Here is a 26,983-nt window from a genome sequence, read left to right as displayed (position 1 = left end):
CAGGCATATTACATGCATTTTTCCCGTTATAGAAGGTATTTTCTTCTACATGGTATTGGAAGGAGTGCGGGGGAAATGTCAAGTGGATGTGGACCATTCCCTCACTTTAAAAACAAACATAAGTATTCCTACATATTGACAACTCCTGCAAATTTACTCTCATGTATCACAGCAATCAGAAAATATCCCTTTAATCCGGTGGAAATAATTCAGCAATATCTGCTGGAATAGGGATATGACACCACAGCCCATATTTTTCACAGTGATATGATGTTGACATTATAAGCTAAGTTCCCTCGAAGCTGCACGGCTGCACAGCAGGCTATAAAAGGTTGTTCAGGTATGCAGCCACAGGGGCCTGGAAAGGAGAGGAACAAATTGGGGTGTGCACAGCTGCCAGCAGGGAGAGCTGCCGCTCCCTTGGAGCTGCTGCTAGTGTGTGGATACAAACTGCAACTGGCATGTTTTCCCGCCAGTAGCAGTTACCACCATGTAAGGATGGCCTTTTCTGGCCCAGCAGAATTTGGTACCTTAGTGGTCCAGGGATAGAGAATTCTGAGGGATGGGGTTCCCGAGCTGCTGCTGGCAGGGAGAGGCACATCTCCCCTGGCCCCAGCCCCAGCCCCATAGCTGCTGCAGTGAGAGAGGGCTCTGTGTGTCTGTCCTCTCTCCCCATCACAGAGCTGGGGCAGCCTGTACCCCAAACCCCTCATCCCCAGCTGCACCCCCAGCCCTCCCCCTTCCTACACCCCAATCCTCTGCCCCAGCCCTGAGCCCCCTCCTGTGCCCTGATCCCCTCATCCCCAGTCCCACCCCAGAGCCCAGACCCCCTCTATCCTAGCCTTCTGCTCTAGCCCTGAGCACCTCCTCCCCACCACACACACGCCAAACCCCCCAAACCCACTCCTACCACACACCACTCCATATTGGTGCACATAAAATTCATTCTGCACAGGGATGTAAAAAATTAAAGGGAACATTGATAATGTATTTTATGCAAGGTAAGTCAGGTGAGAGGTCATTGAAGAGGTTATGATTTGCAGAATGATTATTCTATTTGTATGCATGTATCATTTTTGTACCCAAAGTTATGAATATTGACTATATCTGTATTTCAAATGTAGTTACACCTGGGTAACACCCACTAGACCAGATACTTTCTGTCTAGATCACAGGGGATTTCAAACTGTAAAGCAAGTGAAGCTTGCCCCTTAATTTGCAGCCTGCTTATGTCTCCTCTTAGGGTGAAAATCTGCTATTAATATACTTAGATTGGATACAAAGTTTAGTTTGCATTTTTTGTTTATTTGCTAGGTAATCTGCTTTTATACATTTGTCATCACTTGTTAACAACTATAAAAAATTTAAAATTAACTTATTTTTGCTTTATCAGAACTCAGGGGCAAAAGGGTGTTGCATATTCCCCTCCACATTGAGAGAGGGGGCAAATCTTATGAGCTTACGCTGTACAGCACAAGACAGTATAATTTTGGGTTTATATACCAGCAGGGATGAGTGCCTAAGGAGCTGGGAGTAGCTTTCCCATGCAGGGGCTGGACAAAGTCTGCTTGTAACTGCACCTGGGTGTGTCCCTACCTGTATGTATTTGTAAGCTGGAAGGCTTTGTAGCTTGTCAAAGTGGTGCAATGTAAAAGGGAGCCCAGGGATACCCCAGTTCTAGGTGGTGCCCCAAGGGAACCCGTCACAAGGGGCTCACAGCACAGAGATTAAAGGTAAAAGGACACATACATGTGTCCACACAGAAGATTACTTGTAAAATCCTATCCATAGGTGGTAATATATTGTTTGTTTACTAAGAAATAAGGGTCATAATTTGAGTTTGGATTTGAGCTCCTTAATAGGTTATTAAAAACAAGAAACAAAATGGCACCACATACAGACCACAGAAACTAAAAAGCTGACTGATCTTGAAAGCCACTAGCAGCTGTTTCTAAACATCCTGGAATAATAGGAATTATTTGGACTGAAATGGACACAAAATATATGTAGTGTACAGCTGCCAGAGCTTTCTGCATTTCAGAAAGTCACATGTATAGATATGTACAAAGTGGTAAGTTTCTCTATAGTGAAAAGAGAAGACTAAAACTTACAATGGTAAACTAGTAATTCATTAATCAGACAGATACTGAAACCAAGTATGTGCCATATTGGGGCAATCTTCAGAAAAAGATAACAGTTTATATACCAGAGGAGTTCTCTACAGGTAAAGCTGGGTGCTGATCTCCAACCTGCCTCTCTAGTCCATTGAAAAATGCATCTGAAAAAAAGTCACACTTTGTCTGCTATGATGAATACATCAAGCTCTTCACCAAATTGCTTCTCTGGCTTCTGCATCAAATTCAAAGGACTCATACCATCTTTCAAAGCCTTATGCTATTTTGCTCTTGCTAGCCTCTCAGCTACATCTTCCCCCTGCCTGGTTTCCTTTCCATGCCTAGAACCTTTCCCAAACCAGTCTGCTATTCCTCCACTGACTCACCCCTTGAACACTTCCATGAGGTCTATGCATCCTAGCTTTTCCCCTCAAAGTCTAAAGAGAGATGTTAATAGTGTTCATGCTGCAAGGTTTCATAATCGAAGCAACCACATGATCTTATTGTTATAACCCTTTACTTCCCTTCCCCAATCCTCACTATCTCTCTCATCCTTGCCTCGTGATAAACATACTGTAAGGCATGCTTTAATTTAGATAAGCGCGGTCAGGGCAGGAGTGTTCTCTTTTGTCTGTAAATCAAGGCACATTTCTGGTACTGTATAAAGAAAAATGAAGATCTATCTAAACTAGCCACCACCCTGTCAGCATGTATACAGCAGCTTTACAGAATAAGGCTTTGATGTCAATGCTAAAAAAAGGGGATTCCACTTCTCATGAGATTAAGTACTGTGCAATAGTTATCTCGCTGTAAAATCCTAGCTGAGACAAGGTCCCTGAAGTTTTTACCTGAAGGGAGGTTAATATTTTACTGCGCTGCCCCAGGTTTCACCTGGCCTAGTTTACCTACAGAGCCTTGTCTCTACTACGATTTTACAGCAGGATTGATAATGGTACTTACTGGTAAGTTTAGCTATCCCATGATAAAGATGCATCATTTTCCCCTCTTCCCCACAGTACAGAAAAAGGCATCGATCTCTGATTTTTTTTAATAGCCTGAGAAAACCAGACAAGCGGAGAGAATAGAAATCCAGCCTTTAGACTACCAGTCTTGTGTATCCTTTGCCAGAGCAGTGTTCCCTAATTTATAGCTGTGCACACTTCTACAGGGTGTATTTGAGAAATAAAAAGCAGCTAGATAACTTACATCCTGCCTCTCATTGCTTTGGCTTTTTGTTCCTCTTCAAGGTTTCTTGGGGGAGTTGAAGGCGTCAGCCCTTCATTTAAACACCCAGTGCCATCTTTTAAGCTTCCTCGATAAGTTCCTCCTTCTAGGGTCTAAAAAACCAAAGGATTATAGAACAAACGTTATCCTTGAGCTACAACGCTAGAGTTACCTTCTGTTGCAATAGTCGCCTTGGCAATTGTGAGTAGGGGAAACTAAAAACATATTGATGTTCAGTTATGTCCCCCACTGTCCCACCTCAGATATTTAGTTGAAACCAGTTTGGTTATATTTCAAGTGGATACAGAAAAAACAACCTGAAACCTACAGTCTGATTCACTGCAGCACAGCAGAAGGCATACACCATTAAGCACAGGATGAAAATGTTGGTTATGCTAAAAAACAAACATCTCAAATTATTCAGAGCAATCTGCAAAGAGAAAAATCCCATTGCCCTCCAAAATCGGATAGAATTAGGCTACAAGCATATATAACGTTGTTCTATGGAAGATTAAATGAAGATACCTTCCAGAAAAGGAACATACAAAAACTGAAACATTGGTCTGAAACCCATTAAATATTACTGAGTTCAATAAGTGGGGGCGGAGGGGGAGGGAGAATAGATATCCTGCTATGAAAACCTCTAACAGAGTTAATACACACTTTTTACATTTATCAGTCTCACTGTAATTTAAACCTTTTTGGTAGCTGTGAAATTTCTAGAAGTTCCCCTTCTTTTCTAGTGTCCTGCTTCTCCAGTCATAACAAGCCTATTTCATTCTGAAATATCTGTTTCCTTCAAATGCTCAACTTAGCCCTCATCCAAGAGCATACAAACCTGAGGACAACACTTTCCCCAACCAGATACTACCTCTGTGTGCTGAAATCTCAGACTGATAAAACACCGACACCAAATTACTACTTCTACTGTGGAATCACTTTACCAGATAAAGCTGGTTCCACAGATTTGTAGGAATTCCAGCACTGCTTGTTTTCTTATTCTCCTCACCCTTAAAATGAGTGCAAGAAAATGAACTTTCAGATTCCACATAGGTCTGCCTCAACTCTGACTTTTTCATTGAGCAAAACTTGTTTAAGCTGTAGCATTTGCCCAAGTTTACAGGCCTAGGGATGTTTTACCCTATAGAGGATTGTTTCAAGCAACAATTAAAGGAAGCCAAAATCATCTCTTCCACACTATAAGCAACTGCCCAGTAGAAAGAAGATTGAAAATTGCAAACGCATTACAGTAAATTCTAGAATAGACTAAAACCAGAGGATTTGTGGTGCTTCCACCATGGTAGAGATGAGAACAAAACTGACGAGATTTTTTTAAATAGCAGAAGAGGAAGTGACAGTTTTGATGAACCTTATTGAAATTAAAGCACCATCTATTACACATTAAGAAGTTAAACAATTTCGCTATTTAGTAGGAATGCAGATTCATTAAAATTTTCAGAGAGACTTAGGTCAAGAAATAATTGACAGCTGCTTCATAGCTAAACTCCCATGGTAAAAAAAATTACCATATGATGAATAAGGCCTTGCCTTTAATATAATCCAAATGTTTATGTCTGTTCTGATGAATGGCTCTTAGACACTAATATATGAAATTCATGGGTATCATACAGTTCAAAGGCTATACAATGCTTTGAAAATTTAACGGACTTTGTTGCAACATCTGCACAGAAGCTTGCAACTGCATTTAATTTTAGTTGTGGCGTAACAATTGTTAGAACTTCTACACTGAACTGGAGAGCCTAAAGGTTAATAAAAATTCAGCAGGTGCAAAGGAGCAAGGAAATAAGGCAGACAGTTGAACTCATGCTACAGAGACAAGTTATGCCTATTCTGTACATAATTTCCAGGACACTACACTTACCAGCTTACTTTTGACCAACTTTTCTATTGCACTGACAAGATCCGCAGCAGTTGGGACATCAGAGGAGCTCTGACGAGCAGCTAGCAAAGAGGAGGACTGCAAGACACCAGTTTGCAAAGGAAAAGCAGGTTAGCAGGATGAGAAGGGGTTAGGAAAGTGACCAAACCAGCAATCAGTGAGGTAATGTTTGGGACTCAAGCAGGAAGAACATGGGCGTGTGAGGATCACATGCATGGTGTCAGGTAGCTAACTGTCACCAGACTAGCAAAGCACAGAATTAGCACTAGAATTCTGGGTGGCATTTCTGTGCAGGGTTCAAAACTTAGTTGCTAAAAGAACACTGTGCGGGGCTGGCCTGACCAGCTTGCCTGAGCCTCCCCACGGGACTGGCCCAAGTCATTTGCCCAGCACTCCCCTGTATGAAACTGGGGCTGGCGTTGCTGCTTGCTCAAGCCCTGCCTCCCCCTCTGCATGAGGCTGGCATAACCCTCTTTTTTTGGGGGGGAGGGGGAAGGGGGGACAAAAAGGGGAATTTTTCCCCATTTGCTCATGCCAACTTGATCAGGGACAAATGCCCACTTTCATCATAATAATAAATAACAGGGACAGCCAGGACAGGGCTTTTTTTAAAAAAAAAAAAGGACAGTTCCAGCCAAAATAGGACATATGGTCACCCTATAACTTCGGAAAGCAAGTTTCCTTACCCATGTTGCAAGTCACAGGTAGATTATAATGAATAAATACTTTAAAATTCAGTTTTTTCCTTTCAAGGAACTCAATAGCTTTACAGACACTACAAAACTGATCTTGCTTACACAAAGGTAGACAATACCATTACCTTGATTTTACAAGTGGGAAAGTGAAGGCACACAGGGTTTAAAAAAACATTTTCAAGTAAATTAGAGCTGTGGATGATCAGTACTCCTTGGGAAAAGATAAATAAGTCAGGCATCAGGTGTCTGGTGTTGGGCATCCAAAAACTGAGGCAAAGTCAACAATGTGGGCAAGGAATTTAGTCAGTTTCACTTGCTGGTTCTCATACATTAGCACCATTCTGCAACATTTGGGTTGCAGAGGTTTTTTTTTTTTTTTTAATTTTAAAACTATGGCCACGCCTATACTACGGGTTCGGCAGGCCCAGCTGTCAGCGATGTGAACAAATGCAATCCCTGACCAACATAGCTAGGCCAGCAAACTGAGACAATGTGTAACCCCACCCCACCCCCAATTTCTGCTAGGTGGCCTGCCCCCCAGGCCTCCCCATCCCCCGGCATTGCCCCATGTGTTTCCTCTGGTCTAGAACAGAGACTTTCTAACTGGGACATGTGGCAATCATGTCCCCCTCACCCCCCAAAACCTTTAAATTGTGCCCCCCACACACTCTCAATGGTTATGCATCGCACCCACCAGAAAAAGTCCCCAGTATAGATTTAGTGATACTGGCAAAGCTGAACCAACATAGCTTGTTCTGCTCAGGTGTGTGTGTGTGTGTGTGTGTGTGTGTGTGTGTGTGTGTGTGTGTGTGTGTGTGTGTGTGTGTGTGTGTGTGTGTGTGTGTGTGTGTGTGTGTGTGTAATGTTTGCCAGCATAAGCCAGGTCCACACTAGGAGTGCTTTGCCAGTACAGCATACCGATGTAGGAATACCTGTAAGGTGATACTACTCGGGACCAGGCCTATGAAAGGAAAAGTGCTTCAAACACACCCCTATGTTCAAAGAAACATCTCTACAGGTATTCGCTTTCTATTGCGTCTTACAAAACCCTAATATTTTTGAACTTGGGTGCCCAAAGTTCAGCATCTAAATCCATATTTAGCATCTACACTAAAAAAAAACAAAAGGGCTCTAGTTGTAAATGATGAGCACTCACAATGGAGCACAATCAATAGGTGCTATGAACCTCTAGCACCCCAAAGACAAACTCTCCTAGGTGTAAAGAGTCAGGCTGATAGAAGAGAGCTATGCTAGCTCGTCTGCAGTACAGGATAAATGTATTTTCAGACAAGTGCTGACTGCAACTCTGTGCCCCTTGATAATAGGTTCTGTGCATGCTTTAATGGCAGCCAGCTATAAAGATTCAGCTGCCTTTACAGTCTATCCCGTTAGAATTAACAACGGCTTATTTATCTCCTCAGTCACTTAGTGAAGTGGGGAGGGGGGGAGAGAAGAAAGAAGGGTACTGCTTCAATGAAGTCACTATTCAAGCTCTAGTAAGTGCACACTGGAGATTAAGAAGTGTTGGAGAATGAGACCCAGGAGAAGTGACATTGAAGATTAGGCATGTGGCCATCTCATTAGACAAACTATTGGGGGAGTCAGAAAACTGACAGGGGAGGGCTTGCTTTTGTTGAATGATACGGCAGCAGGGAAAGGGGGAAGAGGAGACTCATCCTACCCACTTTTCTTGAGGCAGTACAGAAAATGTGAACATATTGCCACTCTCTTTTGTAGTTTTGCTTTCACCCAAGTGACGCATCTAACAGCTCTAATTAAAACACAAAGTTACAGATTATCAGGTTGTTAGTTTACTATTCAACAGAGGAATTACATTCTGGTTTTGAAGCTAATAATCTTTAAATTTTTATTCAAGATTACATGCAGATGTTGAAGCAGGAGAGGCATCTCTAGCAAAAAATGACTGACAAGCAGGGCTCTGAAGAGAGGAAAAACAGCTGGATGTTTAAGCCACCATTTTCAAATGTAGGTGCATAAGTAAGTGGGTCTGATTTTCAGAAGTGCTCAACGCCTGTAGCTCCCACTTATTTCAAGTAGCGTTGAGCCTGCTCAACGCTAGCAAAAAGTCAGCAACGTAGGTACCTCAGTGGTGATTAGATGCTTAATACTGAGCACTTCTGTTTTTTGCATTTATATTATTTTACATCTTCAGACCACTGTAGAGACAGTAAGCCAAAGCTGAGGGGAGGGGGAAAGATGTAGCACAGGGAGAGGGGGGGATGATTTGTGCCAATACTGGAACTTTTAAATGGTTTCACAAGAAAAAAAGTCTTGATATGGAATTAAAAAATTAAAATGCACAAGTCTTCCAGCTTCAAATGAAGGTAAACTAGATTCTCTTTGACAATGGGCGTTTACAGGGACAAACGAAAGTAGTGTTAGAATTTCCCCATATGCAAGCTGTGTTCCTCATTATGGTAGTCAAGGGCCTCACAATCAGCACGTGCAGAAACACAATATTCCAGTTAGATAGGGAACAGAATGGAGCTAATCACCGACTTTCTCCAGCCAAACCAAAAAAGTTTAAAAACAAAAAAAACAGTTCCTTTTAAAAAGAAGAATTTTTCCTTGCCAAAACCAAAAGGCAAAGAAATTGTTTAAAGTGTTTTAATGTCATTTCAAAATGGAGTGTTAATTTGAAAATACTTGGTTTCAAAAACATCAATACGTTTTGTTTTGATGTGTCTGAAGTTTTTCCCCTGCACCCCGCTCAATTTTTTGGCTGAAACTATTCCTTGAATTTACAACTAGTTGTGATGCCCTGAAAAGTGTGGCTTTTGGCAAGTTTGCTATTCGTTAAGAAAAAGTGTGGCCAGCTCTAATAGGGACATACTATTATTCTGGTTTTACAAATAGACAACTGAGGCACAGCGACTAAGCAATTTGCTCAAGTCGTCTGTGGAGGAGCAAGGAATTGAATCCAGGCCGCCCAAGTTCCACATTAGTGTTCTGTACCAGACCATCCTTCCTCTCATAAAAGACAGAACCTCAATGCAGAGTAGAGTAAAGTTGTCTTTGTCAGGCAAGTCAGAGGCACAGTTTCCAGCAAGTGGAGAAGGCCCATACCAGGCTGTTTACACAAGGGTGAATGTTTGAAGGGGAGTGCCTGGACCTGCATTTTAAAACACCTAATTTTGGATCCATGCTCAAAAGTTAGAATACAAGCCAAGTCTGCCAGTTATTCTCCTTTGGGATGGGGGAAGTAATCAGGATGCCAAAAGGCTCTGTAAAGTTTATCTATATGGAGAAGATAACAGATTAGTTCATCAGCATCAAGTGTTAGAGGGTCACGCATGCACCATAGACCCTAAAATCTCCTGGCATGTTAAACATCAGAAGTTGTGACCAGAGGCATGAGACAGATTAAAAACAAAATCTAAATTCTGCAGGCAACCAGCCAGGAGCAGACTAACACCATACTGGCATGGATCCAAAGCTTTGCTCCCCCACCACCCCTTACCCCTCCAGACAGCCAGTAGTACATGCAATACATAAGGTCAAGAGTCCATGACTCCCAGCTGCTGCCTGCCCATCTTGCTGCCTCCACCCAATGTTGTAACAGAAGCTGACAGATGAGAGGAGTGCCCCTGAATCCACCCTGTATCACTCTGATCCATGGGTCCATGCACTGGCTAGCTGGCAGAGACTTGCTGCTCACTGCCCTTTCTGAAGCTCCTAACCAGCAATAATCCTCCCCAGAACCAGCAGGTTTTGGGGATGACTTCCTGATCTCTCCCATTTTTGCCTCTTTGCACACATTAACTAACTGGATCGTGAGGGGTGGGAAGTATAGTGTTAAAACAGATGCCACGAGGAAAGAAAGGAAGCCGCTTACAGGAGAACAGTTTTGTAGGAGTTGGCAGAACAAGGAAAAAAATAAAATATGTAGACAAGACAGACAACCAAGGCAATTAAGTGAAAACAAAGCAGATCCATGGATCAAATTCACAGGTTAAAGTCTCCCCTCACTCCAAAGCAAACTGAAATAATCCAAGGATTCATTTTATACACCACTATGTCATTCACCACAACAGAATGCCTCCAGCAGCCTCTCCATCACATGCAGCTAAATGGCACTAACAATAAGTAAAACACCCAAAAGGGCCAAAGAGCTCACTTTCCAAAACACAGGCACCTTAATATCCACATTGGGTGACTAAATGGACATTCAGGCACCTAAACAGTAATCTGGGTGCCTGAGTCTCCAAATGGCTAGTCTAAGATGCCCAAGTTTGAAATCTGGGCCTGTAGTAGCAGAAATACAGATGGCACAATAGAAGAGAAAAACCTATTGACAAGTAGCCTATCAGCATGATGCACAAGCACGGGAAAGAACTGAAGATTCCTATAGGACCTAAATTGTTGCTCCAGCACATAACAAGAGAAGTTGGCATTGGTTTTCTTTTTTTGGTCAGGCGAGTGAATACCCCCAGTTGTCTTTGGAAAGACCCAGCAAATAACACTTTGAATTTATATAGCACTTTTCAAAGTTCCAAAGCAGTTTAGAATGGTGCATAAGGACCTTTCTCCCCATTTCACAGATAGGAAAGCTGGGGCACAGAGAAGTGAAGTGACTTAACTGAGGTCACACAGGAAGACACTGGCAGGACTTGGATTAGTGCCCAGGTCTCCTGACTCCCAGTCAGTTTCCTTTCTGGATCTCCTGCATTTGATGATACTACATCTGCCCTATTCACTGCGGCCAAAACAGTCACCAACCAGCACACACCCCCCCCACCCACCCCAGTGTGGAATTTAAGTTATAGAAAATTTTAACACAAAACAAAGAACAAGCGTCCTTATGCACCAAAGCAAAGACTACACAACTGGATTGCTCAGCAGACACCATTTTCTTAAAAGCTATTCAGTGAAGGGTTCTGAACAGTGACACCACAAGAAAATTGTCCACTGTAACCTGACTGACCTATGTATACTGGAAGAATTATTCACTGTTAACAATATAGTCAAATGAATAAAGCACAGTCATATGGGGAACCACAACTAGCAAACAAACTGGTTAGCTGCAAAGCCCTACCATTTCATCCTGCGTAGGGTCATTGTCAAAAATCTTCATAGGAGGAGGAAGCGGTGTGTGGGATTCTTCATCTGGCTCATCTTCTCCCCAACCCTTCTTACTCTTCTGAAAGCAAGATCATTGTTAGACACAAAAAGGCTAGTTATCCGAACACACCACTTCAAAGCCTAGCTAGCTACCTTTATGCTTATTTCTAATACAATAGCTGTATCAACACAGATACGGGGCCGGGAGGATTATGGATAAGTCTGGCTGCCATGACAAAGGGAAGTCATAGTAAATATTTTTTTCACTATTGAGAGATCAGCCAGGGACAATATACTCTTCCAAAGCAAGTTGTTGAAAGCCATTAAATAATAGTTAATGGGACACCTAAGATTTTTTTATTATTTACCTCTATTGCCTTAGAGGCCACATCTAATTTACATTAATAAAAGGTAATGTAAAGCTTTGAATTTCTTATCTCCCCATGCATTCAAATAGCGTGACCATTTTCTGTTCAACTTTCAAGCTAGAGCTGCTGACAGGATGGATCACGAAGTAACATTCTAGTCAGTGTGACACAGGGAGACAATGACCATTATTGCTGCAGATAAATATATTTAACAGAAAAAAAAGTTGGTATGGCTTACTTAATAGAAAATAAGTCAGTTTAAAACAAATATAGGTATCAGCATAAATTGTTAATCATTACTCAAGAAAGCTTACTGTGCATCTTAATCTGGAACGTCTTGTTTAGTAATTAAATTGAAACAAACACCAAACATCCTGGTGTACAATAATTTTGAAAGTTTTAGCCCGAATTAATGTTAGATATTCAAGATGGCAGGATCATATCTGTGGTATAAATATAATCAATTTTGTTTTAGTTATTCTGAAAAGATATTACATCTTTCATAATCACAGTAGTTTTCCTGTAAGCACAAAAGGAGGTTCTCCACCACTCCACTCAGCCCCCCCACCTAATTTAGCACACTTTCAAGTGAAAGTAAATGAGAACAAGGCACCATTATTCCAGAACAGTGAGTGTACACAGTTAGTCAGGAACAGCTGTTCCTGATTATGTATAATACATCCTTATTCTGGACTGGCAGACAGACATCACTGAATGCTCTGCCCAAGATGCAGTCTCATCTACATTACTGTTAATACGTACCTCATCTGCACTGTCCCCTTGAGGAGTGGTCTCATCACCAGGCTTTGGTGAACCCAGGTCAAAGCTCTTCCTGCCATCTCGCACTTTCTTCTGTTTTTTGAGGTTACTCTCAGCCTTCCCACTGTTCAGCCGACGCACAGGACTTGTCAGCCATTTTTTCAGTGTGTTTGTTGAACGCTTTGGGCCAGGAGAGCTCTGGATTGAGTTAAGGGATGACTGAGGCTGCAAGTTGGCCACCGATTCTGACTTCCCTCCATTTTCACCGGAGGAGACTGAATACGCATCTGAAGGAAACAAAACAGATGACTGATGACACTGCCTGCTGGCTTTCTGGGACTACCCTCAATTAGGATGTACCATGTTACAGTGCATGGGGATTTGTGCAAAGCAGAACAAAATAAAGATGTTTTGAAAAATAAATCTGTCAAGTGTTGAACAAGTCAGTCTGTTTTCTTCAGAAATTAATTCTATAGCACACCTATATTTACTGCACACCTGATTGAAAAAGATGGTTAAGATTCCTCTAAATCCTATATACTTCTCATTTCCCTCCATATTACCTGTACTTGTGAAACATCACAGACAAAAAATGCAACTAGATTTTCTCCGTTCCTACCCCAGACTCCACTGTGAAGTGAGAGCAAGGCACAAAATAGCTACAGCAACAGCTACTACCATAAAGCTTTTCCAGCCATCAGCACCTAGTCAGTCTGTTCCATTTTGTTTCCACTGGAAACTTAAGTGATCATAAGTACGTACTGTGCGTCTTCTGTTAGCTATACAATGATGGGTTTTTAGGCTGCGTCCCTGAGCTTGTGCTAGCTTCTTGCAAGAAGTGGGAAAGTAAAGTATAGCTTTGAGAACTGCTTCAGAAGTAATTCCTGACAGGCTCCTCTTTTTGCCCATTCCCTCCTCCTGCTCAGTAAACAATGTCCTTGGTTTAAGTGAAGCCCTTGCACCTTTGATCTGGATCAGTAGTGGCCAGCTCTAGATTTAAAAGTGAATCATGCTGAGCAAAATACTGACATCTTTAGATCTGGCAAAAAGGTGAACGTCACTCCATTTATTTCAAAGCATTGAAACTTTTTTTAGAAAAACAGGATTAGGAATTTTGTACAGATTCCACTGGGGTAGCTGGATTTTGTTTTCAGGACAGCAGAGGTTATATTACTGTATCTTTTAAAGATTAGCAAGGAGCTAGGCTGTAGGGCAGCCAGGGAAAGTAGTGGGCAGAAGCTCTACAGCCAAAGGGAGACTACAGTGTTCCTTCAATGTACAGAAGAAAGTGACACTTTGCCATTGCCTGATTAAATCAGCCAGACATTACAGAAGTTGAATTGAAAGTGTTGTTCAGTGTACCAGGTCTGCTTCCCTCAGTGCAGACGGAAGAGCACCCAGCATATGGGGATTCTGGGGTGGCATAAAGTCATTGCAGAAGCTCTTATTATTATCTTGTCTTTCCTACCCCACAAACAGCACAGAGTAAACAGCCAGGGAATAGAGAATGCGGGTGGGTTGGGTTTAGTGTGCGGGTGGGCTATAATATACAGGAGGTCAGACTAGATGATCTGGTGCGCCTCTCTAGCCTTAAAACCGACTCTCTCCCTCTCTATACCCCTGAAATTCCAAGCTGCCTGGAGGCTGTTGATATCTGACAAAATAGCAAAGTCCTAGCTTGTACCAGGTGATTGATACATACGGTGACCAGACAGGAAGTGTGAAAAATTGCAGGAGGGGAGGAGGAGAGAGGAAAAAAATAGCCTATATATAAAGAACCAAAAATTGAGACTGCCCCTATAAAATTGGGACATCTGGTCACCCTATTGGTGCGGGCACTTGCTGGCTCTAGGATTGGTTGGAGCTCAAAACTGACATAATGGCTCTGTGGATCAATAATAGGATAATGGACCCTTTACCTCCAAGGCTGCAAACTCAAATCCAGCCCAAGTCAATAAGGACTAAAAGCTCACATCTTGACTATTCAGCAGATGGTGTGAAAGGAGGTGTGACTGGTATTCAGTAAATGGTTTTGCACATCACTAAAACCACCACCACATTTGGCATCCTCTCTAGCAGGCACAGCAGCAAGATTGAATTACACACATCCAGAGAATCGTGAAAATTGCCCTTTCTTCTCAAACTGATTCTACAAGAGAGGCTGATTAGGTTATGGGGAACCTACTCCAATGGGAGACCATTGCACAGCACAGGTTGCTGTCAGAATGCTTTCCCTTTTCCTTTAATCTCATGTGTTTTACAATACTGGAGACTTAAAATCCCACTTGCCCTACAGGAGTTTCCTGCTTATAGGGCAAATTCCATAGCATAACACTGATTTCCCACAAAACAAGACTTTTTCCCTTCAGGACAAGTTCACCTTACTTGTTTCATTTATTGTTTTGTTTTCCTAATGTCAGAGTCTTGTTCTGACAAATTGTGATTATACCGCAATGAATTCAAATGGGTAGTGATCACTGGATTTATTTACCTTTCCATCAGTGCCTCAGTAAAAAGATTCAAGATGGCTGATCTGCTGGAGTTTGTTTTGGATCATAATGTTACTTTGAATGCAAGTTAGGGGCTTCTTTTCATGTTTGGCTGTGCATGCTAACATCTGCTGTTAGAATCCCCTCCCACCTGGCCCTCCAACAAGCATAGTACCCTTTGGCCTTGAATACCCTGCAAATGGGGCTAGCCTCGATAGGATTTGTGCGCAGTACACATTTAAACTGAGAAACAAAAGAATCCACTCTCCATGGCCACTGAAGTGACACCTTCCATGAGCCCATGAAGGAGTTTTGTACAGGACAGTAACTTTAAAAGTTATTTTAACTGCTAGAGTAGCTAGCAGTTAAAATAAGACAGCTTCCTGGAAACAGATGGCTGTTCTGTTTCAAAGGGGAATATTTCAGTAGTAGAAACTTTGCTGAGTGAAGAGATGTGGAAAGTTTGCATTCCACAGCTAACATGCAAGGGAGTTTAAACTGGAGAGGGAAGGGAACTTATGTCCTGCATATTGCTCAAAAGTGCAAAGTTACTATTCTAAAACCTTGAATTTTGCTGACACAACAGGGTATGCTGATAAAGTTTGGCTTTCAAAGGAACACGTGAGTTCTGTGAATGGAAAGTGTCTGAAGCCTATCAGACAGCAGATAAGCTAGCCTCTGAAAACAGTTCTGTAAGCCTCCCTTGTACCTATTTAAAATTAGTTGATTAACACAAAATAGGCTGAAAATAAAATCAATAGTAACTGACCAAAGCCATGCATTTTCATAGATAAGGCTGGTTCTTTGACCTTAAAAGGAAAGGAGTCAAAGTTGGTGGGCCCAAACAAACAAAAAACAAAACACCCCCACAACTTTCTCCCCCCCCCCGCCTTTGGAACAAGACATTCCAAAAGGGCCGTCTATCATCTGGCCATTTTCAAAATAGTTCTTCCTTTCCCCACTCCAGCAGAGAAGTGATAATCTGGGCATTCTTAATGTTTGAGGAGCCAAACTTTAACTTCTCTTAGCCTATTGCAAATTAAGTAATCCCCTCCGCTGTTCATAAATTAACTCTAAACATGCAGTAAAATGCTTTGTTTAGTGACCTAAAACTGTAAAATAGTAACCCTCTCCCTCCAGGGCGGCTCTCTGCTGGCAAAAATATTACTACTTTATAAACTTGGACCAAATTGGTTAAACCAGGAAAGACAGCAGAACTAGAATTAATTTGCAAACTGGATACAATTAACTTAGGCTTGAATAAAGACTGGGAGTGGATGGGTCATTACACAAAGTAAAATTATTTCCCAATATTTATTTTCCTCACCCCCCCCCCCCCCCCCCGTTCCTTAGACGTTCTTGTCAACTGCTGGAAATGGCCCACCTTGATTATCACTACAAAAGGTTCCCCTCCCCCTGCTCTCCTGCTTAATAGCTCACCTTAAGTGAAAAGAAAAGGAGTACTTGTGGCACCTTAGAGACTAACTAATTTATTTGAGCATAAGATTTTGTGAGGTACAGCTCACTTCATTGGATGCATTCAGTGGAAAATACAATGGGGTACGAGTTTTTTCATGAAGTTGATAGATTTCCACGCCATACGGCTAAATTCAGTGCCTTGCATAATGACAGGTTTCAGAGTAGCAGCTGTCACTGTATTTTCCACTGAATGCATCTGATGAAGTGAGCTGTACCTCACAAAAGCTTATGCTCAAATAAATTTTAGTCTCTAAGGTGCCACAAGTACTCCTTTTCTTTTAGGCTAATTTGGAGTATCTTTACTTAGGCAAATATCCCACAGTGGTCAATGAAGACTCTGCCCTAGTGATGACTAAAGAATGGGACACAATTTATAGGGGTATTTAGAGGTATGTGTATTATATAAAAAACATACATTTTTTAATGTTACCCAATTTATCCTGGGACAGTACAAAAAATGGATACTACCAGATTAACTATACATCATAAAATCATGGCTATAGAAGGGCCACTGTTGCTTCCTGAGCATCTGCTTGCAGCCAAGTACCATTCTGTAGTGGCCTGCCTCAGTTTCCCTCCTCCCCCTATGCTGAACAATGAAGTCACTTAAACAGCCTAGTCAAGAAGCCAATACACACTACTTTATGGCAGTATATCTCCCTACAGTAAAGCCTTCTGAAAGGAACACTCATACAATTGTTTAAAAGGCTCTTTCCTCAGAGCCCAGATAAAAAGCAATAATCCCAAAATTAAACAAAAACCACCACACCCCTCTTTAGGTTCCAGTCACAGCTCCTTCTACTTTAATGGCAACTTAATTCTGTTATTGAGTGTCCAGGGAGACTGAAGTGCTCTCCTACTGGTTTTTGAATGTTACAATTCTTGATGTCTGATTTGTGTCCAGCAACTACACACCACACAACAGAAACACTAACCCAGGAACCAACCCCTGCAACAAACCCCGTTGCCAACTCTGCATATCTATTCAAGGAACATCATCATAGGACCCAACCACATCAGCCACACCGCCCTTAATGGTGTCTCTGATGTGGTTGGGTCCTATGATGATGTTCCTTGAATAGATATGCAGAGTTGGCAACGGGGTTTGTTGCAGGGGTTGGTTCCTGGGTTAGTGTTTCTGTTGTGTGGTGTGTAGTTGCTGGACACAAATCAGACATCAAGAATTGTAACATTCAAAAACCAGTAGGAGAGCACTTCAGTCTCCCTGGACACTCAACAGAATTAAAAGTCACCATTCTCCAACAAAAAAACCCTTCAATGAGAAACTGCAGAACTGGAATTAGTTTGCGAACTGGAATTAGTTTGCAAACTGGACACCATCAAATTAGGCTTGAATAAAGACTGGGAGTGGCTGGGTCACTACAAAAAATAATTTTTCCCTCTGTTGATATTCACCGCTTCTTGTTGTCAACTGTTAGGAATGGGCCACCCTAATTGAATTGACTTCGTTAGCACTCGGTAAGGCAACTCCCATCTTTATACCTGCTTACTTTATTTTCCACTCCATGCATCTGATGAAGTGGGTTATATCCCACAAAAGCTTATGCCCAAATAAATTTGTTAGTCTCTAAGGTGCCACAAGGATTCCTCGTTGTTTTTACTGATACAGACTAACATGGCTACCTCTCTGAAACTTGCTGTGTGTGTTCGTTCGAGTGGTAAGGTTGCCACGCCTCCAGGATTGTCCTGGAGTCTCCAGGAATTAAAGATTAATCTATGTGACTAAACCTCCAGAAATATGCCAAACCAAAAATTGACAACCCTATAGATGGTCTGAAAAGGGACTTTGGGTGCCTTGCGGTTTAGATGCCCAGTTTACTGAATCTTTTTACAGGGGCTTGATGTTCAGAAAGTCCTGGAAAAAAAAAAATCTGCTCACTGAAAATTAGGCCCTCTGAAAGTGTGCCAAATTGAGCATCCAAGTCACTAGTCACTCTTGATAAAGTCTCCAGAAACTCCAAAAGTTCAGACCAGGTCAGATCTCTGATGGGGGAAAATTAAGTCAATTATTTTTTAGACTTATCAGTGGATTTCTTCAGTCTGAGGTCTTCAAATAGATTGAAATTCAGACAGCAAGAGGTATCAAGTGCAACAGTGAAGATTTGCTATGACTCTCTCCTAGTCACAAAACTACAGGTGTGAATGTGCACTGGAAACAATTTCATTAAGATGATCCAGGTGAAGTGTGGAAACGTTACCCATAAAGACTGATTAACTTTTGCCCTCACTTCAAGGACAGACTATGGGAACACCAGGTTCTTCTGGAACAGCTGCAGAGTACAGCAAATGGGCATATCCATGTGTATCATAATGTCACCACTATGCCAGGACAGAACTTTTAAATGTTTACCTGGTAAACCAAAATGTCTACATTGGGTTCAGTAGACTAATACGGCTGGATAAGTTTCCTGCCCAAACCACTCAGACACAAAAAATAAAAAGAGTGTGAGGGCCTTTCTACTTGAATATGGACACTGCTGACTCACATTAACAGGTCTTTAATACTCTTCGATCTGGTCCTGTTTCAAAGATTAGATCAAAGCCCAATAACAGATTATTAGTGTGCGTCAGCATGGTACAGATGGTCAGTTAGGGGATGGCAAGCTAGTATGAGGTACATTCACAACCCAGCTTGCACCTCTATACAAGTCTCCAAGAAATCTGTTGCTTGGCAACATGACAGTAGCAGATATTTACAGTCAGATTAAAAAGCCTTAACATTTGATGGTTTTGCACTGCTAAATTAGTGAACTTGGTCCATTTTAGCAACAAGAATAAACATCTCCTAGATTTAAGGCTACTACTCAGGAAGAGGCTATTTAAATATAACATTCTGAATGAAAATTCAGAATTTGAGGATTCAGAGTATTGAAAGCATAGCCCTTGAAACGTTCCAAAAAGAGAATGTGGTGCCAGGTGACTAATATAAGTCATTTCAATTTAACTTCCCCACCCCCTACAGAGTAGGAACTAGAAGAATGTGATGACATTATGTTAGAAATATCTGATTCAGCATTACAGGCACTAGTCTCTCCAATGAGGTGCTGAAAAGACTTCTCACATCAAATTACAGAAAAGAAATCTTTTAGAGCCACACTATTCAAACTATCTATCTAAAGAGAGAAACTAGTTCAGATGTCCCAAATGGCTTTCGTTCTTGATAGCTAGGCATTAGAATAGCTTACAGCTGTAAAAATGTCAGTGACTTACAAAAGGATAAAATTCTGTTTTAAAGTCAGAAGAGCAAGATCACAGTATCTTAATGTGAAGTTTAACTGGGATGACCTTACTATCTCAAAGCAATTTTCTGTAGCAGTGATGGACAACTGCAGGCTTCCTCAAAAAAAACAAAAAAAAACACAGTGTAGGAATTTGATTTCTGTGTTGCATTTCCAAGTCATCTAAGCATCATTCCAGGTAGGGCAGAAGGATTGTACCTCAAGGATGTCAAATACAGTTAACAAGATTGTGAACCCCACTGGCAAACTCACTGAAGTCAATGGGACTATACCTGTGAATAGCCACTCACTAGTGGGAGTAATGGCTTCATGATCTCTCCCAATAAACCGTCAACTGAGCTCTATTGTGCCTTCCAGAGCCCATTTTCCATCTGCAGCGGTTATTGCAAGAAAAAATGATATCTCCTTTATGGTGCAGGGGTGAAATATCAGCATAGGAGGAGAATATGGATTCCATTCAAATTACCAGTTTTGGAGACCTTGAATTCCTTTGAACTTGAGTGTCTTGGAAAGCAGGGTTCTTCTGTGCCTACCGTGTGTGTGTGTGCAATGAGAACATTTACATAAGCAGTTATTTTTAAAATGTGCATTTACACAAAATCTTCATCTCAATCAGTGAGATGCTCACTCTTATTCTTGCAGTCTGTAACGTTCTCTTCCTTCCCAAGTACATCCCATTCCCAATGTACATACGGAATGGTCTCAAGTCTATAATTTAGGGACTGATTCAGGTTCCTTTATTCATACTAATACCTTACTTCTCATGCCACACCATTTAAAGTGAGGAGGACTAGTCAGGAGGTGAAGTTCTACTCAATGCATTTAAGGGTGACTGAATAAGGCCGTTGGATTGCAAGCTCTTTTGGTCTTGCAGGTGTTTTTGTGTAAAGCATTTAGACATGCTAGTGGGTGCTAACACGCATTAAAAAACTTCAGCGTTTGGGAGGATTGAAATCTAAATCCAAGCTTTACAGCTTGAGTAGATTCTAGTCACTACATGCACCTACTGTGAATTTGCAGCAGAGTTCAAGAAACAATCCATCTACTTTGGATTCCTGGCCAACAACCTACTGCATTAGAGTCAGGTTTGTCAGTAAAGGAAGAAATCTTCCCATTGCTTATACAAACGCAGCTAGTTACACTGCTAAAAAGCTAACATTTGTCAACATTCTATTATACAGAAGACCACCTTTTCAAATCAAAGCCACCACAAAAGGTTTCAGTGAAAAAGCCACAAGAATATGCAAATAGTCCTAAGCACCCACATAGATGGAGAAAGACGACAATTGGAGTGGGAATTATTTAAAATTAGAGTGGTGCTAAACTTTAACAAAACCTAGGCACAAAATTGTGCACATTTCAGATTTCCTTGTAGGTTCAGAATGCTGGTCAATTTTGTTAGTATTCATATGTTTCAAAAAGATGTGGCTGAATTTCAAGTAAGCTCAGGCAGAAGTCAGAAGAAACTCCATGCTACCTGGTTTCATGTCTGAAAATAAGTTCAGATTCACCTGCAAAATTTTCACCTACCCTCCAAAGTATGGAAGATGTTTGGGTTCAGCATTTTACTTTGGGCCCATCTGTACTGGAGATCAGGCAGATGTTGGCAGTTTTTTATTTTATTTTTGGGGGCTCATCTGATGCCCCAACTCAAAGTAACACTGAAAAGGCATCAAATGAAGTTGCCAGAATTCTCACAGGTCAGTTTCTTGGGATAAATAATTTCATCCACATATTCAACTGGCAAAATTATATAGACTTCCTAGAGTAAAAGTTGTGTTAGAATTACACAAAATATTTGAGAAATAGAAAGCAACATACCTGGCTAAAAAGATAAAAAGGAGTTAGAGCCAGAAGTGTGACAGACTTTCAATCTAATGAAATTCAGAAGTCTGACTTCCTGGTTCCACTATGAACATGTAAATCTGACCTCCAAAATTAACCAAAAAAAGACTAAACTCGAAGTTATGCTAGACATTTAGAACTTAAAAATAGTTTCTTTACTGAAAACCTGGTATTACTTGTAATGGGCAAGAAAACAGAGCTTGCTTTGATTCAGATAGTATTTAGAAGAGGGCACTCCACCTACACTGCCCGAGTCAATACAAAGTTTTAGAATAAAAAAAACATTAATATCCAGCGATTTCTAGAAAGCATAACGAATGCTACCGGGGGCTTCTATGTCTTAGAGTAATAGTCACTGATCTCCCTGGAGTTAAGGAATGTACATCTCCCTGGTTATGCTATTCAGACAGGATAGCAGGCCAAAGCAAAATGAACAATCCAGGGACTTGGTGTACTTTGTATCAGTCGCATCTCCCAGCAGGAAATTAGTTGAGGTTAAGCATGTGACAGTTCATTCTAACTAGCAATAAATCCCCAAAAGGCAACCTGCCATTAACTTCAGCTGAACAGTTTTATTTTAGCTCAGTTCTTCAGACATGAATTTTCTCAGAACACTCTTGGAAAGCTGAGAAACCAAACCAGTCGCCAGGTTTAGGTTGTGTCAATCAATAAGGGGTTACGTCTAAGAACTCCACTTATCAAACTGGAGGTCAGGAATGAGTTACTGCAACTCTAGGAAAGTTTCAAAGATGGAGCTAAACCAAAGGACTAAAAAAAGCAGCTCTGAACGGTGCAGTCTTCAAGATTCTTTAAAAATAAAAAAAATAAAGAAGGGTACTGAGAGTGCGATATGAACACGTCTAGCATCTCTAGGAAAAGAGAGGCAGCACAAGGGAAAGAAATCAGTAACAAAACCCAGACACTGCATCTTGTTACTGTCCTATTAGAAGTAACTGTTGAAGTCAGTCTGGCAGAGAAATAGCTAGAACAATTAGTCTTGGTGTAGCATGCAGAATTAAAGCTGTTGTAGGTGATCTTTTGGGGAAAGGAGTCTTATTGCAGAGTATCTGGAGGACGAGAGTGCACATGCTCTATGGAGGAGTACCTAAAGCTAAGAGCAGGGTAGTACATGCAGTAATTACTTACAAGCTAGGAGAGCAGCCAGCCAGAGAGGCTACGACCTGACCTAACACCTACAGAGTTAGAAGTAACAGCATAGACACCTGCTGTTGGGTGAGCCCGTCATACTCTGGTTGTCCCAGTCTCTCTGGAGTGTGCTCACGCAGAAAAGCATAGACCAACATCACCACCTTCCTTAGGGAGGTTTTTTTGCTTTACTGCTCTTATCAGTCTTCTTGACAAGCTAGTCTCTTTTCACAATTCACACCTCACCCACACCACTTGTGTCTTATTTATAGTAGCCACTCTGGAGTTTGTGGCAAGAATCACAAGGAAGCAAAAGAGAGTTCATCAAGCAGCTCAGTGTGTGAGGTAGTCCCAGCCAGCCTCAATCTAGAGTTGAAGAGCCAGAGGGGTGAGAGCTACGCCAAGAAGGGAAGCCTTACTTAGCTCCCTACAGACCACCGCCATAGGCGCAGACTCTGTGGGTGCTCCAGGGCTGGAGCACCCATGAGGAAAAATTGGTGGGTGCTCTGTACCCACCAGAAGCTCCCCTCCCTAGCTCACCTCCGCCTCCTCCCGAGTGTGCCGCCGCATCCTGCTTCTTCCCCCTCCCTCCCAGTGCTTGTGCCTCGAAACAGCTGTTTCGCGTGGCAGGCACTGGGAGGGACGGGGAGGAGGAGGAGGAGGAGGAAGAACGTGGCGCACTGGGGGAAGAGGTGGGGCCAGGGCATGATTTGGGGAAGGGTCCAATAGGGGCAGAGAGGGGGTGGAGTTGGGGCGGGGCCAGGGGGGCGCGAGCACCACTAGCGCCAATGAAAGTTGGCGCCAAATGAACATTTACTAGAGGAATCATTCTGAAGGGTGAAAGAAGTCAGGATGCCATGAGTAAGTGTTAAAATGTATTTTCTGTGGAAATCTCAGGCACGCTTGTTCATAAGTTTCCAGAAACCCCCACACATACCAGGCAGAGAGGACACATTGTGAACCAGCTCAGAGCACAGCTGCAACAAATATCACTTGGCTGGCAAAGACAGATAGGAGCATTCTCAGTGTTTAATTAGTAATGAAAGAGGGGCTGGAGCTCAAGCAAACTAACAAAAAAATTCATAATTGATGCACGAAGCCCAGACGTGCTGGGGCTCAGCCCTGGCAAAAATTAAGAATTGAGTATTCTTCCCACAAGGCAATGGAGCTGGGTAGCAGGTTTCTGGAGAAGACTCAACTTTGAATGCTGCTTGGTTTAGTTTCTGGCTGGGGGGGGGTTCTTTTTCGTACAAACTAATGTTTAGGTCAAATCTATTGCATGTTTCTTTGGAGGAATTTTTAAGCGCCAAACTCCTTTCACTTTTCATTTTGAAATTGAAACATTTTGTGAATCCATGACAAACAATAATTCTGGAAGTTCCTATCCTCTTTCCCAGCATGGGTTGCCCACTTCCTAATCACACAAAACTGAACACCCTAGCCTTGCCCCTTCCCTGAGACCACACCCTCTGTCCTGCTGCTTCCCTGAGGCCCTGCCCCCCACTCACTACATTACCTGTCCCTCGCTGGCTCGCTCTCCCCCACCCTCACTCACTTTCACTAGGCTGGAGTGAGGGAGGGGACGAGGGCTCCAGCTGGGGGTGCAGGCTCTGGGGTGGGGCGCGTAGAGACTAGCCTGCTTTAGCTCTGCAGCACTGCCAACCAGACTTTTAATGGCCCGGTTAGCAGTGCGGACCTGAGCCACCAGGGTCCCTTTTCTACCAGGTGTTCTGGTTGAAAACCAGACACCTGGTCACCCTAAGAGAGGGCCACTCATAGCAACAAAAACCCTAAAATTTTTATTTCTGAAATTCTATTTAGCAAGAGAGATTTCTGCATTCTCAACATGAATTCAGTTATGTTAAGAACCCTTTGTGGAAACCTGAAGTGTGACGTAACCTAGAATTTTTAAAAACCTGCCCACTGCCACCCACCCAGTAGGTGTGAAGTTGCACATGCAAGAAGCAGTGCATCATTTTTGCATAGCACTAATAAAACCATTCACTAGAAATTATAAATATACCCTCCTTTTAGCATAGATCACTATAAAATGTTTAAACATCCATATGGAGTCCAACTGATCAGCTTTTTAATTTGGATCTAGCTATTTTATTTCTGCTATGGATGGCATGGTAGCAGTCTGTGGAATACCATCTTTTATCCTAGTGGTGGGCACAAAAACAAATTTGTTACACATACTTTCCAAGCAGCTGTTAATAAAACACAAGGCCTATTCTTTTACAGGGTGTCAAGGGTCAGCTTCATTCAGCAGCTCTCAAAATTGAGCTACAGTAAGAATTTTTCCACTTTTAATTAAGTGATTCCTCAGTGACATGACATCACCACTGAAGCCAATGTTGCCCTAGGCTCAGAGCAGGCCTTTTCTGCTGTAGAACAAACCACTGCCCCTACTCAGAGAGCTCAGAGAAAAGAGACAGCATGAAGACATCTGACTAGCTTGTTTACAGCCCAGGAGCACCTATTTCTGTATCTCAAAAGGAATCTGCAGACATGCACCCTGGCCAATTTCTAATGGAAAAAAAAAATAGAAGCCACAATCAGATTACTGGGAACCAAAAAACATTTTTTGCACAGGTTTGGAGGAAAAGTCTATGGTTAGAATGATGTCACTAACCCTTCCAAGCACACACAGGGTTTACAAAGCCTATTCAGTGAGGAGATGTTCTCCTTTGACATTCTGAGGCTGTAAAGAACTCACAGCAGAGACTAATTCTTCCTCTACATACCGACCAGTGCAGAATATACTGCTTAAGTCATATAATGCTACTAAGTAACACTACAAGATAGGATGAGAGGGATACAAGTGTACAAAGGGAAATGTGTACTGGGGGAAGAGTCCCACTACACTCCTCTATTGAGGTCATAGGAAGCCTCATGGTAAAGAAAAAAACTGGTTACAGCCAGGGCAGAACCCCCAATATGATCTACATGCATGTCTAATTGTGACTAGGATTAGGCAATGACAGAAAAACAGTACAGTCAAGTAGATGTTCATGCTGGACTGTTTTCACTTGCTCACTCTTAATATATTATTCAGCTCTGATAGTCCCAAAGACAGAAGGATGGAATAAAAAATAAGTTGTGGATGGTCCTGGGGCTACAGTGGACACCATATGACTAACGAGAATGAGAGTAGAGCTGTTAGATGATAAATATGCCCAAAGCCACATTGCATACTTCTGTGCCTGAGCTCCCAGTGCCAATTCCCAGAAGCTACTTCCTCCACCCGCTTGACTTCTAAAATTACTTAAAGAAAAATATATCCTTGTAGCAAAGATAACGAACATGGGTTAAAGGAGGTCTGAATAAGTGTAAATGGTCGTCACCAAGTAAAACAGGAAGATCTGAATTACTGGTGTTTTATATTTTACTGTTTGAAAATTACAGAGGGAGAACAGGCAACCAGCTTCAAAAGACACTAATTACCCTCATAAGGCTGTTAGATTTGCAAGAGGTTTCAATACACTTTTCAGAAACTCAAATCATCACAAGATGCCCCCAGATAGTGACAAGAAGAATACAGGTTTCAGAGCGGTAGCCGTGTTAGTCTGTATCAGCAAACAACAAAACAAAAACAAAAACCGAGGAGTATTTGTGGCACTTTAGAGACTAAAGTTTATTTGGGCATAAGCTTTCGTGGGCTAAAACCCACTTCATCCGATGCATGCAGTGGAAAATACAGTAGGAAGATTATATTATATATACATATACACACACTCCCATGAAAAAATGGGTGTTGCCATACCAACTGTAACGAGACCAATTAATTAAGGTGGGCTATTATCTAGAGGAGAAAAAATATTTTGTAGTAATAATCAGGATGGCCCATTTCCAACAGTTGACAAGGTCCGAGTAACAGTAGGGGAAAAAATTAGCATGGGTCATTACACAAAGTAAAAACTCCCAGTCTTTATTCAAGCCTAATTTAATGGTGTCCAGTTTGCAAATTAATTCCAATTCTGCAGTTTCTCGCTGGAGTCTGTTTTGAAGTTTTTTTGTTGGAGAATTGCGACTTTCAGGTCTGAAATTGAGTGACCAGGGAGGTTACAGTGTTCTCTGACTGATTTTTGAATGTTCTAATTCTACTCTGTCCCTTTGTTTTCATTTAACAGCTCATAAGGGGAGGGAGTAGCTTTGTCAAAACCTAAGAAACTGGCATGAGCAAGACAGGCCCTCAGGAGAGGTTATCTTTCACGTGCTGAAGTATGAATGCTGGATTTCTGAGACCAGCAAGAAGGAAGATTTCTCCATTCTGCCCCTTGGGAAAGGGTTTCCCTGGATTGAGGAAAATCTCTGCAGTACATACTGAGCTCTCAACATTCTGAAGCCGTGTTAATGTTCTGATATAACCACAGACCTTTCAAGAGTTACCCAGGCGATATCTTATTCCTAACTGTCTGATTTTGATTTCCAAGGTTGGAACAGCCCACTGACTTTCAAAATACAGCAGTCTGTGCCAGTGTTCCTTATGAGTGGCTAGGTAGTAATCAATGTCAAAATTCAGTTTTGCTTAGATCTTTAATACTGCATTTTATAATGTGAATCATTTACGTTACACGCTGCACCACGGCATTTTGGAAAGGGGGAGCCACCAGTCAAAC

General features: G+C 41.9%; 1 protein-coding gene across 1 annotated transcript in view; it reads right to left on the bottom strand.

Moving 5' to 3' along the window:
• The window catches only part of LOC144272063 (kalirin-like), a 116,968-nt gene that overhangs the window by 74,725 nt on the left and 15,260 nt on the right, over window positions 1-26,983 (bottom strand). The window contains exons 2-4 of the mRNA XM_077829859.1: window positions 12,146-12,429; window positions 10,990-11,094; window positions 3,321-3,451 (exon numbers count right to left, since the gene is read on the bottom strand). Coding sequence (XP_077685985.1) covers window positions 3,321-3,451; window positions 10,990-11,094; window positions 12,146-12,429 — 520 coding nt within the window. The remainder of the gene's footprint in view (window positions 1-3,320; window positions 3,452-10,989; window positions 11,095-12,145; window positions 12,430-26,983) is intronic.

The sequence above is a fragment of the Eretmochelys imbricata genome, chromosome 11 (genome assembly GCF_965152235.1).
Source record: "Eretmochelys imbricata isolate rEreImb1 chromosome 11, rEreImb1.hap1, whole genome shotgun sequence".
Classification (NCBI taxonomy): Eukaryota; Metazoa; Chordata; order Testudines; family Cheloniidae; genus Eretmochelys; species Eretmochelys imbricata.
The sequence above is the reverse complement of the archived record's forward strand: the minus strand, read 5'-3'. Positions and strand labels throughout refer to the sequence as shown.